General features: G+C 41.8%; 1 protein-coding gene across 2 annotated transcripts in view; it reads left to right on the top strand.

The window, feature by feature from the left end:
- The window catches only part of ABCC4 (ATP binding cassette subfamily C member 4), a 190,059-nt gene that overhangs the window by 40,836 nt on the left and 136,648 nt on the right, over positions 1 to 12,575 (top strand). The window contains exons 1-2 of one of the 2 annotated variants that reach the window (XM_032496773.1): positions 4,211 to 4,859; positions 7,295 to 7,519. In XM_032496773.1, the coding sequence (XP_032352664.1) occupies positions 4,758 to 4,859; positions 7,295 to 7,519 (327 nt within the window). In that variant the 5' untranslated portion in view covers positions 4,211 to 4,757. Of the gene's footprint in view, positions 1 to 4,210; positions 4,860 to 7,294; positions 7,520 to 12,575 lie in introns of those variants that run through there. The other variant, XM_032496772.1, reaches the window with a different exon arrangement.

A 12,575-nucleotide genomic window follows, 5' to 3' on the forward strand; every position in this document is an offset into this window, starting at 1 on the left:
GCCAAGTCCTGTGTGTTGTTACTTAGTGAGAGTGCCTGGTTGCTTGCTGACAGCTGGTGTCTGTGAATCTGGGGGTGCATTTGCTCGGTGGGAATGAGAACCCAAGTCAGTTCCTGGCCTGTGGAGCAGTTGTCCTGTTCCGTTGTCTGAATCCTCTTTCTCACATGCAGGTGTGCCGCAGGCTGAGGTCCTGGATGGCAGCTGGGTGGGACCAGACAGTCCCAGGGAGGGTAGCAGGTAAATCAGCCATCAGGTGGAGCTGGGCTTTCTCCCAGGAGGGTGATTGCTGTGCTCAGGCCAGTCTCGGTGGTTTATGGTATCAAGTTAGAAAGTGGCCTAGATTCCCTAGGTGAGCCTGGTGACTGCCGTGTGATCCTATTTCTAAAACTGTAGTTAGAATAATAAGTGGCAGAAATCTTCTAATACAGTCAAGTTCAGGGAGCTCCAGGCCATTAAAGCTGAATGAGAAGTAAATCTTGAATTTTTTCCTGGCAGCCAAAGAAACCTGAAATCCAACACAAATACTTCCCTTTTCCTAGGCTTCTTGTTGACACGCTGCTCCTTTGGAGAAGTTAGAGAGAAATGATTCCTTACGAGAAAGGTAGTAAGGATCTGTTACATTCCAAAAATCATTTACAGGTGCCGTTTTGAGTTTTTGGTGATTGAAACTAGTTACTGAGCTAGATGGATTGAATGTTAAAATAATTGATTTTATGAAGTAGTTTTCCATCTTGTGGTCTATCTATGCCGCTTGTTGGTCTTTGCATTTTAGATAGTAGAAGATCTAAACTCAGGCCAGGATTCTCTAAAATGTAAACACATGTCCTGTGTGTGGCCTCCAGCCCTCTTAATTCCTTTGGTGCACAGAATGCCTCGTAGATCACCCGTGATTCTCAAACAGCGCGCTGTTACCACCCACAGCGCAGGCCAGGCCGACCCTGGCACTGCTGACAGCACCAGCAGGAAGAGGCAGTCCAGGGTGAGGCTTCTGGGGTTAGGATTTTGAAGTATGAAAACCTCTGTCCTATGAGAATTGAGGAATGATGGTAACAGAGAAACAAGGACCAGGCTGCTGTTGAACGCCGAGCTCTTGCGGGCCATGGCTAGTTAGAACAGCCAGTGAGTTGCCAGCACTCCTGGCCCCTGTGTGTACCTCCATGGGGGACTGTGGGTGGGGAGGACAGGTCTCTACCTGCCCAGGGCCCTCGGAGTGGAAAGGAGGAGCCTGATGCCTCTGTATGGGCCAGAGACACAGAGGCCACCTCCCCATGGCATCTGAAGCCTTCTCTGTGAGAGATGAGGTCTCTACCTGCTGGTGTGTAAGTGGGGTGACCTCAGAGCAAGTGCGGGCTCACCCAGTCCCTTCCCCTGAGAGGGGAGGAGTGGCCAGGTTATGTCCTCATCCTGGGACCCTTAGAAATGGCCCGGCCTTGTCTGGTCACTTAGCCTTTGTCCAAGGCCGCTCTGCTGATCGTCTCTGGTCCAAGTGGAGCCTGTAGGAAGGCACACGCTCATGTAAATCTTCACTTTGGAACTCAGCTGATGCGCTGGAAGTAAACAGAATCCTCTGAGTTCCACAGTGGGATTGATGCCTCGACTCAGGGCTGGTTCCCAAGAGCTGTTCTGGGCCTTTGCAATTATTTCCCACCCCTTTCTTCCAAGTGTCCCTCACCTCCATTCAGCTCAGGAGGCTGAGACATGGCCACTGGTGGCAAAGATACTGTGGACAGAGAGCAAACACTGAGTACCACACAGCAAGGAAGAGGTAGAGGGGGCATTGAGAGAAGTGGACAGGGGCCCGGCAGAGCAGACCTGCTGTGTACACCCTGCTGGGTCTTGAGTGCATAGCGTTAGCTATTAGATATTCAAATATCTACAGTGATGACCTGAGTCATAAATGAGGGTTGTGCTTTTCAATCCATTTTGTTTTTTTCCCCAAAGTCTTAATTGTTGTATTAAAATTTTTAATTGAAATATAATTGACTTATATTAATTTCAGGTGTACAAAATAGTGATTCAATATTTTTATACAGTGTAAAATGATGACCATCATAAGTCTAGTTATCCTCTGCCACCATACAGAGTTACTCTGGCATCATTGACTGTATTCCCTATGCTGTATATTGCATCCCCATGACTTATTTTATAACTGGAAATTTGTACCTCTTAATTTCCCTCACCTACTTCACTGGTCCTCCCACCCACCTCAGGCCATTGTCTTGAAGTTAGGGAAGTAGGTGATATTTTTTTAAGGTTTGCATTCAAAATGGTTAAATTTTTAAGGCCTGCTTACAAGTGAAACTGTTAATTACTGTCTAGGAAAACAGGCTTTTATGAATGACTTCTCTCAATTTCTTTTTCTACCATGATCACCTGAAAGCAGTAATGAGTTTTCCAAGTCCTTTGTAAACCCTGCCTCTGCTATTAAGAATAGGTCTCTTCCCACAACTTGTGTTTAATAAAATTGATCGCAGCTTACGCTTATGTTTATGTTGGTTTCAGAGCACTTTGAGCTCTGGTGTCTCATTTAGCTGTCTCAGGATAGACAAGGCAAGTGTTTCTGCAGATAAGGACTTGGAGGTGTAGGAGGGTGCATGATGGACTTAGGGTCATGTGGCTTGCTGGTGGCTGACCTGGTTTCTGAAGCAAAAGGTTCTGATTCCTAGGCCAGTGCTGTTTGCGTTCTGTCCTGATGTTCCTCTCCTGGCACAGCCCCCACTGATGGGTCAGAGCCAAGAGAAGGTATTTTTTTCTGGCAACAGCTCTGTTCTCTGTCAACTGCTTCCTGCATTATTATTTTTTTTTCTTGTAGGTTTTAAAGAACATTTCAAAAATGTAAAAATAGAATAGGAGTGGTAGGTAGAGAATGCAACACCCTAGAATATACTTCTTTGGCATAAAGATTATTTTGAGCTGAATATTTTTTAAGAAATAGACACAAGGACATTTACATTGATAAAGGAAATCTCCATTTGTAAGGGTGTCTCCCTTTCTGTACTGGGAAGAGAAGGATGGCTGTAAATCACAAAAGAATCCTGTCCATGGAGAAGTTCTTAAGAAGACTTAAGTTTGCAGAATAAACCCAACCCTACCATTGTTCCCTTGCTTACCCTGCTTTTTGTTTGAAATTCTCCTAAGTCTCCCCTTTCTCCCATATTTTGTCTTTAGCTGGAGATGGTATTTAAGGTGGTGGCTTGGGTAATCTCAGGTTGTTACTCACTTCTTCTGTGTGTCTTCAATCTATACAGGAGGTATAGACTTAATAAACTTACTTTTTCTCTTGTTAGTCTATCTTTTATTACGAGGCATCTCAATCAAGAGCTCAGAAGTGTAGAGGGAAAACAGACCCTGTGTTAACACTAAGCCAGCTTCAATAATTACCAACTCATGAGCAGTCTTGATTTATCTGAACCGCCTACTCTTACCTCTCAAGATTATTATTATTTTTGAAACACCTTTATTGTGGTATAATTCCTGTACACATATTTCAGATATACAATTTGATGAATTTTGATAGACATATACACCTATGAAACCACCATCACAATCAAAATAGCTAACATTTCCATCACTCCCCAAAAGGTGCAAATTTGGAACTCCCAATTTATCTCTTCCCACCCCCTTTATTCAAAGATTATTTTGAAGTGGTTCTTAAATACCAAATCATTTTTATCTATAACTATTTTACTATGTGTCTTTACAGAATGTGGAATCATCCTCACGCATAATCCTAAACCCATTATTGTTCGTAAACATTAACTTTAATGTTAATGATATTAATGATATCCAGCAAGTGCTCACAGTTGTCTTTTCTTCCCCCTTATATCGAATAAGGTATATTTGGTTGATACAACTTGTATGGGCTCCTTTTCTGCCTCCCCCTCTTGTTTTCTTTCCCTCTCAGCTATTTGTTTTATTTTTTTTTTTAAATGTGGGAAGCCAGGTTGTTTGCCCTGTAGAGATTCAAATAGTCTCGATTTGGCTGATGGCTTCTCCCCGTGAGTCATTTAACATGTTCCCCTGGCACCGTGGATTGGTGGTTAGATCTAGAAGGTAGGTCTGACTCATTCAGATTGCATACACCCCTCAGCACCTCCTCTCCCCCACTTTGTAGGGTTGTAGGCTTGTGTATCTGCCTTATGAGATACATGTCTTGTATTTTTGTGTGTGTGATGTTAGGAGCTATTCACAATCATTGCTCAAGGTCCATTAATTCATTAGGGATTGCAAAATGTTGATGTTTTAATTCTAATTCTTTTATTTATTGGTGGAATTATTTTCATAAAGGGAAGCTTTGTCATTTTCAACTCTTGGTTACCCTGAGCTATGGTGTTTACAGGAAGGGCAGGGGAATTTCTTCATTTTCAACTTTTAAAAACTAATTTTCAAAGTGATTCAGTTCTCTTGGGTCTAATGAGTTTTGTTTGTTTGTTTTTGTTGTTAATTTGGTTTGGTTTTATGAGTGATGGGATGTGCTCCTGTCTAGAGTCCTGATGGTTATTGTTTCCCCGTGTTCACTGCTCTTCCTCCTTATCTCTCATTCTTTTCTATTTATATGTTTTACTCAAACATTTTTTCGCTATCTGATAGGTGGTTTCTATTTCCTATTTTTTCCCCCCCTCATAAACCAGAGAAGGTAGAGTTGGGCAAGGAGTGTTTCAAGTACATATGGAAAAAGGAGGAACTGTACTCACTGGGGAAGTTCAAGCACTGAACCGCATAAGAAGTTAACCTAAGAAGCAAGAAGTGAAGCCCAAATGTCTGGTGCTTTCAGAAGGCTGAATACCCAGGACTCCACCATGAAATGTCTGCTTCAGAGACTCAGACTCTCCTGGAACCTTCAATGTTGGGGCATTGTGGTATTATATTGGGCTGTTTTAAAAGTCCCCTGTGATTTCACAATTGTGAAGACTTCTTGTGAAGGAATAAGAACTATGTTCTCAGTTGGTTTGTGGCAGGAGTCTTTACTGGGTGGTGTCAGTGACAAAGGGTTCATGAGAACCATTTTTGACCTTGTTCCTGTTTGTCCAGGAAGTGTTTTTTTGTTTTTTTGTTTTTAACTTTTATTTTTTTGTGGGGGGGAAGTCATTAGTTTTTTGATTAGTTTTTTAAAATGGAGGCACTGGGGATTGAACCCAGGGCCTCATACATGCTAGGCATGTGCTCCACCACTTTAGCTATACCCTGCCCCCTAGAAAGTTTTAACTTGGTTAATTTGATTTCAAGTTTGATAAGTATTTTCTTACTTGTTTTATTTCTTACTAGTTGAGGGTTAGGATCATGACTGGACAGAGGAGTGGAAGCTATGGGCCATGAACTGGCTTTACTCCTTAACGAGGCTGTTTACTCAACCGGGTTATTAAGTACAAGTCTCTCAATGGAAAAATCCAGTTGCTTAGGCAGTAGTGACCTGCCTTCATTTTGTACTTTTTGCTGCATTTATTGCATCTTTCAGCATTGCCCTGGGTGGGTGGTATTTTTTTTTTTCCCCCTTGGTGGATGGTATTAATCTTACTTTCTCTTATAATTACACTGATGTTAGGCTGAAATGGAGAGCAGCTGAATAACAGGCAACAGATTCCCAAAGACAATGACAGGTTTTAGGAGAGTTTGGGACGGCAGGTGTTACCTCTGGGCTTCTGGAGAGCCCCACGTTTGCAGACTGGGCTGCCCTTGGCCATACCTGAGCTGTGATGCCCATGTATACAGTTTGACGTTCTTCCATGTGTAAGCTTCCAGCTTTCCATCTCAGTTTCTATAAACAGTGGGCTTTACAATCTACTGTAGGATGGGCTCTTCCATGAGCTCTTAGTGTCTCCTGGGATGAGTGAGTGGACATGCTAGAGCTGCCACAGTGAGCTTTTGTGTTCTTGAGAGCTGATCATCTTACTTACAGTTCTTCAACTAAACCGTACCCCCTTCTCTACAGTACGGGAAAACTTCCGTGACATCAGGAAAGGCAAGGCAGTTGGCTCAGGCTGTGAACGTGTGTGTTCATGTGTGTGGAGCAAGACGGGAATGTTGAGGTTTCATGTCACGCCCGTTTGAGGGGTGAGGACAGCTTTATGTAAATATGCTGATACGGACTCCAGTTGGTTGAGCAGAAAAAACGTGTTAGTTTGTTTCATGTTTGACGTTTTGGATTTTCCTTCCCTTCCTTTCCAAAGTCAAGTTCCTGAAAGATTGCCAACCTTGTGGCATTTGTGTTTTGAGAAGTCCGAGGAGGAAGTGATGCTGAGGGCCTAGGTGTTTACTGTTGGTTACTTGGATTTGTGTTGAGTGTTTGATGTTCCTTGCTGAGGCAGAAGGGCACCTCATAAGGGGTGACTAGGGGGAGAAAGTAGGTCGTGGGGTGCAGTGGCCGTTTGGCAGGATGGGCAAGTGTTGCTGTTTCTTTACCTTTAGTTTTGGGAAAGAAAATTGCTTTCCCTAAGTCTTACTCAGGAGATAAGCCCCAATGTCCCCCAGCTCTTCAGTTTAGTATTTTAATTTTTGTCTTAGGGAGTAGATGATTGGTAATTTTTCTTCCACACCAGCACCTGCGGTATATGTCAGATAGAGAACCACAGACAGATCATTTTTTTTGGTTTGGCTTCTGCCGTGTTTAGTATTTAACTCCAAGAAACATCCCAGCTTCTAGGAAGGTGGAGCCATACTGACACAGTGCCTCCTGGGGCTGAGAGCCTGGAGACCCCCCAAGCCCGGTTTCTTTGTGATACATACTCCAACAGCAGCTGGGCTCTGTTCTCTTGATCTACAGACCCACTGAGTTTGGGCTGGGAAAGATGGGACCTGTGTTGGTGCCAACGTCTCAAAGCGTAAAGGTTCTCAAAGCAGAAGGAGATGGTTAAGACCATGCCTTCCATACATGAGCCATCTTGACTTTTTGTTGGGCTGGGATGTTGAGAGAACAGGGGGCTTGTTCACATGTAAGCCAATTCCTTGCCTTTCTGCTGCCGCCTTTTCCCTTATTTGCCTTAGGCCAAGACTCAGAATTTTGCCAGATGCGTTCTGAAGCACTGGTTTTAATATTTATTGCAGATCCACAGTGTACCTAGTGTGCTGTACTAAAGCTTGATTGTCTTTGTAAAATTTTGGCTTAAGGTGAAAACTGTTGTCTGCTTGTCTTAGAGAAGAGAGTGGATCTACCTAGTTTTCTTTTAGATTAGCCATGAAAGTAGCATTTTGTCAAAATACGTTTTTAACTTGCGAATAATAAATGTAAAAGTTGTGTTAATCAAAAACTGGTATGGCTTATATTTCTAATTAGGGTTTTTTTTTCCTTTACTTTTAGGAAGGCACCAAAGTAGTTCAGCCCTTATTTTTGGGGAAAATCATTAATTATTTTGAAAACTATGATCCCAGCGATACTGTGGCTTTGCACGAAGCCTATGGCCACGCTGCAGTGCTGAGTACCTGCGTGCTCATCTTGGCCATCCTGCACCATTTATACTTCTACCACGTTCAGTGTGCGGGGATGCGGTTACGAGTAGCCATGTGCCATATGATTTACCGCAAGGTAAGTGTCATTCTGGACCAAAGTGTGTACATGAAGCACTGGAAGCATTTCGGTAAAGATTTCAGTAAATTAAAAATTTCGTTAACTAGTAAAAATTGTGAATCACTATATTCTACACCTGAAGGTTATATAATATCAATTGTACTTCAATACAGTTAATCTATGAGAAAAGATCTGTAAAATTTATAAATACAAAGTAGATCTAGAAAAGATTTCATGGATTGAATTTTTTATCTGTGAGGAGACTGTATTTGAGAAAGGGAATGATTATATTTTGAAGTGACCAATTTAATCATTCTATGTAATTGTGTTAATGAAAGAAAAATATATGCAGATAATAACTAATATATATAAAATAGATAACAGATTCATACTGTGTAAGCGCCGGGAGCTATATTCATTATCTTGAGTAACTTATGGTGAAAAGAATATGGAAACGAATATATGTATGTTCCTATATGACTGATGCATTGTGCTGTGCACCAGAAACTGACACAACATTGTAAACTGACTATACTTAAGTAAAAATAAAAGTTTAAAGAAAGAAAAAATATAGATGGAATCCACCCCACATACAGACTCATTCACTATATTCTATAGTTGTGATTAGTCTTAGAGTATTAGAGAAAATAGTTGGGTATTTGGGGTTAAACTTGAAATTTTACATTGATTTGATTGATTTTGGAGAGAATTTTGGTTGCTCTTTATTCAAGTTATTTTTCTAGTATAATTCTTTTTCTTTAGTATACATGATAGCAGTTTTAATAAGATCTGATTTGATGTGTCTGTGTTTTTGTATTGAGAAAATACCATAAAATCATTCCATAGTTTGCTCCGGTCTTAGCGGTAAGACGAGGAAGGATTTCAGGTGTCTTTACAAAGGAGCTGCCACAGATACACCAGTGTCACGATCTTAAGGGCTTCTTTTTTTTGTAATTCTCATTTGGCTGTGTTGTATACTTGAAATCTGCCTGCAGTAGAAGACACAGAAAAGGCTAGCTACGTGAGGTGATGGAGATGGTTAACTGGTTTAACTACAGTAATCGTTACCCAGTGTGTATTTGTATGAAAACATCATGTTATACATCTTAATATATATACACAATTTTCATTAAAAAAAAATCCTAATTGAAGGCTAAAACCAAACAATGTAAATTAAAAGTACTGCTTCTGTACCTAATTGCTGCTTCTCTAGGATTTCTGTCTCTTGGGAGTGCTTTTCTCTGCCAAATGCAAGATGTTATCTCCTCATCTTTCCTTGAGCAGAGTCTTGTTAATCTTGGGGCTGTGTGAACCTGGACCCTGGCATCTCACTGTCGTGACTGGTGACAGCACGTGAGCAGGTTTCCTCTTGGGTGACGTGGACATGACTACAGGGCCCGTCCAGGGGTCTTCATTGTCCTTCATCATCCTCTTTGTTATTTTGTTGCACCTTCTACCATTTGGGAGATAGATACTCAGATTTCCCCACAAATTAGCCAGATGTTTGTCTTGGCAGATCATGCTTAGCTCCCGTAAATAAATAGGAAATTTCACTAGAATTCCACCAAAAACCTTAAGTTAGGTTTGAGGTGATGGTTCAGTCAAACAAAGCTCGCTCTTTGCTGCACAGGTGAGCCATTGTCCACCTGTTTTTCTTTGTCTTCCTGCTAACATTCTGTAACGGTGCCTTTGGGAAATCTGATCTGACCTGGCATGTTTGCTTATGTGAATGTAAACATCTCCCAAAGGTACTAATTTGCCATCATGATTAACCTGAGAGAATAGTCCCTTTATGAAGTCAGGAATTGTTGGGGTTAAACCGTAAATGTTATCTGAAATTCCAGAAACCTGGGAACGAAAATTTCCTCCTGCACAGCCTTGCATCTAGAATCCTGCTGAGGTGCAGAAACAAGACACTTCTTTGCAGGTTTCAGGTGCGGTGTTTCCTTAGGGCAAAAGCTGGCAAGAGACTGGCTGTGAAAGGCCCTTCCAAACATTGGTGGTTTTATGTTCAGGCCCCACCTCCTAATCTCTGGTCCTGGGAAAAAATCAGGTTGGGTGTTGTAAATGGAATGGCTGCTAAGCTCAGTCAGTAGCATGCAATTTTGAATGATCTTGTGGGATGTGTCATATGTAAAAATCACCTGTTATTTATTTACCTTTTTAAAACACAGTGATAAATTATGCACAACATAAAATTCACCATTTAACTCTTTTCCAATATATCATTTAGTGACATTAAGTACATCCACATTGATGTACGGCCATCACCACTATTTGTCTCCAGAACTTTTTGTCTTAACCAGTCTGAACATCCCATTAAACACTAACCCCCCAGCCCCCTCACCCCCACAGCCATCACCCTTCTGCTTCTTCTCTAGGAATTTGACTACTCTAGGCAACTCATATAATTGTAATCATACAGTGTTTGTCATTTTTGTGTGTTTGGCTTATGTCATTAGCACAGTATCTTCAAGGTCCATCCGTGTTGTAGCAGGCGTCAGAATTTAATTCCTTTTTAAGGCTGAATAATACTCCAGTATAGGTGCATTCAGCATTCTGTGTATCCATCCATTCATATGTCAGTGGACATTTGCGTTGTCTCCACCTTTTGGCTATTGTGAATAATGCTGCTGTGAACAAAGTTTTACAAATAGCTGTTCAAGTCCATGGTTTCAGTTCTTTTTACTGCATCCCCAGAAGTGGAGTTGCTGTAACTATATGCTAATTTTTTTGAAGAACTGGTGTACTCTCTTCCTTTGTGGCTACATCAGTTACATTCCCACTTGATCGTTAAATTTTATGTTTAACTTGAGACCTAAATTAAAAGTTACTGTGAACCATGACATTTTGTTTAAATCAGTGGCTCCAGTTGGATGGTCTCTTGAAACAGCTCATGGTGGTCTTTTCACATTCTTCAAATCTCTGGGGCATTTTCCAGAACGTTTTACCAAATAAAGGGATTGCACAATATAGGTTGTGGGTTTTTGTTTTTTATTTTTTGTTTTTGCTATGTCAGCAGGTTTTCGTTAAGAACACAGGTTTCTCAAAATGATAGTGTCTTGAGCCTTATATTCACTCATTTTAGAAAGTCTCCTCCAGTCCCTACTGAGATTCCCAGCATGCACTGCTTTCCTATCTGCAGTGGGAGCGGTGTCTTACTTCCTAGTTTTTTCTTGGTTGAGACACAGAAGGAGGACTGGTTCAGACCTCAAAGGGTAACACCCCCAGGTTAGAGCAAGGGAGGTGGCCCAGTGTGGGGTTAGATGGTGACCTCGGGCTAGGTGACCCTGGTGGAGGATGGCTAATGATTTCCAACCATAGTCACTAGTGGGCATGCACCTGCCATTTGCCAGTCTGCACCTTGTCTTTGGGGCTGAATGTTACAGGTGTCCAGACCTGGGACAGGCAGGATGACAGGCTTACTAATCAGGATGGTCTTGTCACATGGCATTTGATTTTATGGATTACAAAATGCATAATGCAGGGAGACTTTTCCTTAAGATCTTTATCCTAATGGGCTCTCGGTTTCCTGGCTTTGTGTCCAGCCCGTAGAATTGTGGTGGTTCCCCTACTGGATTCTGAGGATCGGTGGGTTTGCTCTGAATGCCTGCAGTGGGACCAGATAGTCCTTGAGATCCCTGGTTGTTCTCTGGTGCTTCCTTGTTACCTGGTGCAGGCTTTCCTATGAATCAGATCAGTTTGGCCTGATTTCTTACTCTACTTAAGAGTCTCGTCTTTACTCTCTTTATACCCAGAGGATAGTTTGCAGGAAGGTATTTGTTCTTTGCAGGGAGTCCACTCATCTTTGAAACAAACATCCTAGTTTCCCTTTATCTTTTATTGTAGAGCTGTCTTACAAGTATTTATGTACAGTCAGTCCTCCTTACTCGCTGGTTGTATATTTGTGTATTTGTCTACTTGCTAAAATTTATTTGTAATTCCAAAAATCAATATTCGAGGCTCTTTCATGGTCTTTTGTTGGTGTGTACATGGTCTGTCAAGGTTTGTATCACCTAAGACATGTATTCACTGGGGCTAAACAAGATATTTCAGCTCTTGAATTGTGGAACAAATGTCCCTTTTCTGGTCTGCTTAGTGCCCATGCTTTCTGCGCTTGTGTGCTATTTTGGGTGATTTTGTTGTTTAAAATGGCCCCTTGAACAAAGGGCTAAAGTTCTGTCGTGCTCGTAAACAGAAGACTGTGCTGTGCCTTGTGGAGAAAACACGTGGTGGTAAGCTTGGTTCAGGTATGAGCTACAGTGTCTTTGTTCAGGAATCCAGTGTTAATGAATCAACAATAGATACTAAATACAGTGTTCGTTAAACAGAGACATACAGCAAACAAGGTTATGTAAGTATTGATCAGTTGATGAAGCTGTTGGTACCAAAGGGTGGCAGAACCCTAACCCTATATTTCCCTGAGGAGCCCTTAGAATCCACTAGTTCTTTCAGTGTAGAACACACCCGCTGCTGGTAATGAGGATCGGCTGCTGATGCTCATACAGAACATCTTAAGGTGGTGGCTTCTGTAGATCAGTATTCTGTTTAGAGAAATATTTTTGTGTACTTTACATCTATTTTTAATCATCTAAGTGATGCAGGTGTATTTGTAGAATTCTGTAATTTAGGGGTAATGCCTGTTCCTTGTATCCACACTATTTAGATTTTATGGTTGTAGGTAATAATCTTCATCTTTATGAGTCGTGGACTCTTCCTCTTTCCTTTAATCCTTTCTCTTAACACCCCAACCCTCCGACATCCTCTTGCAACCATTTTGTTTGTTTGTTTGCTTTTTTGGAGGGGGGTGGTAATTAGGTTTACTTATGTTTTTTGATGGAGGTAGTGGGGATTGAACCCAGGACCTTGCTAAGCATGTGCTCTACCACTTATACCCTCCCCCCTCCTTGCAACCATTTTACTTCTCCTTTCTAGAGAAGACGTTAATTGTGAGTGTCCTGGGGTCAGGGCAGCAGACATGCTTTCTCCCAGAGCTTCAGCAGGACATAGGGGTAGCCCTTCCAGCGTGCAGGGAGAGGCCAAGCTTACTGAGTTCTCCAGATCTATGTCTGCA

This window comes from Camelus ferus, chromosome 14, assembly GCF_009834535.1.
Source record: "Camelus ferus isolate YT-003-E chromosome 14, BCGSAC_Cfer_1.0, whole genome shotgun sequence".
NCBI lineage: Eukaryota > Metazoa > Chordata > Mammalia > Artiodactyla > Camelidae > Camelus > Camelus ferus.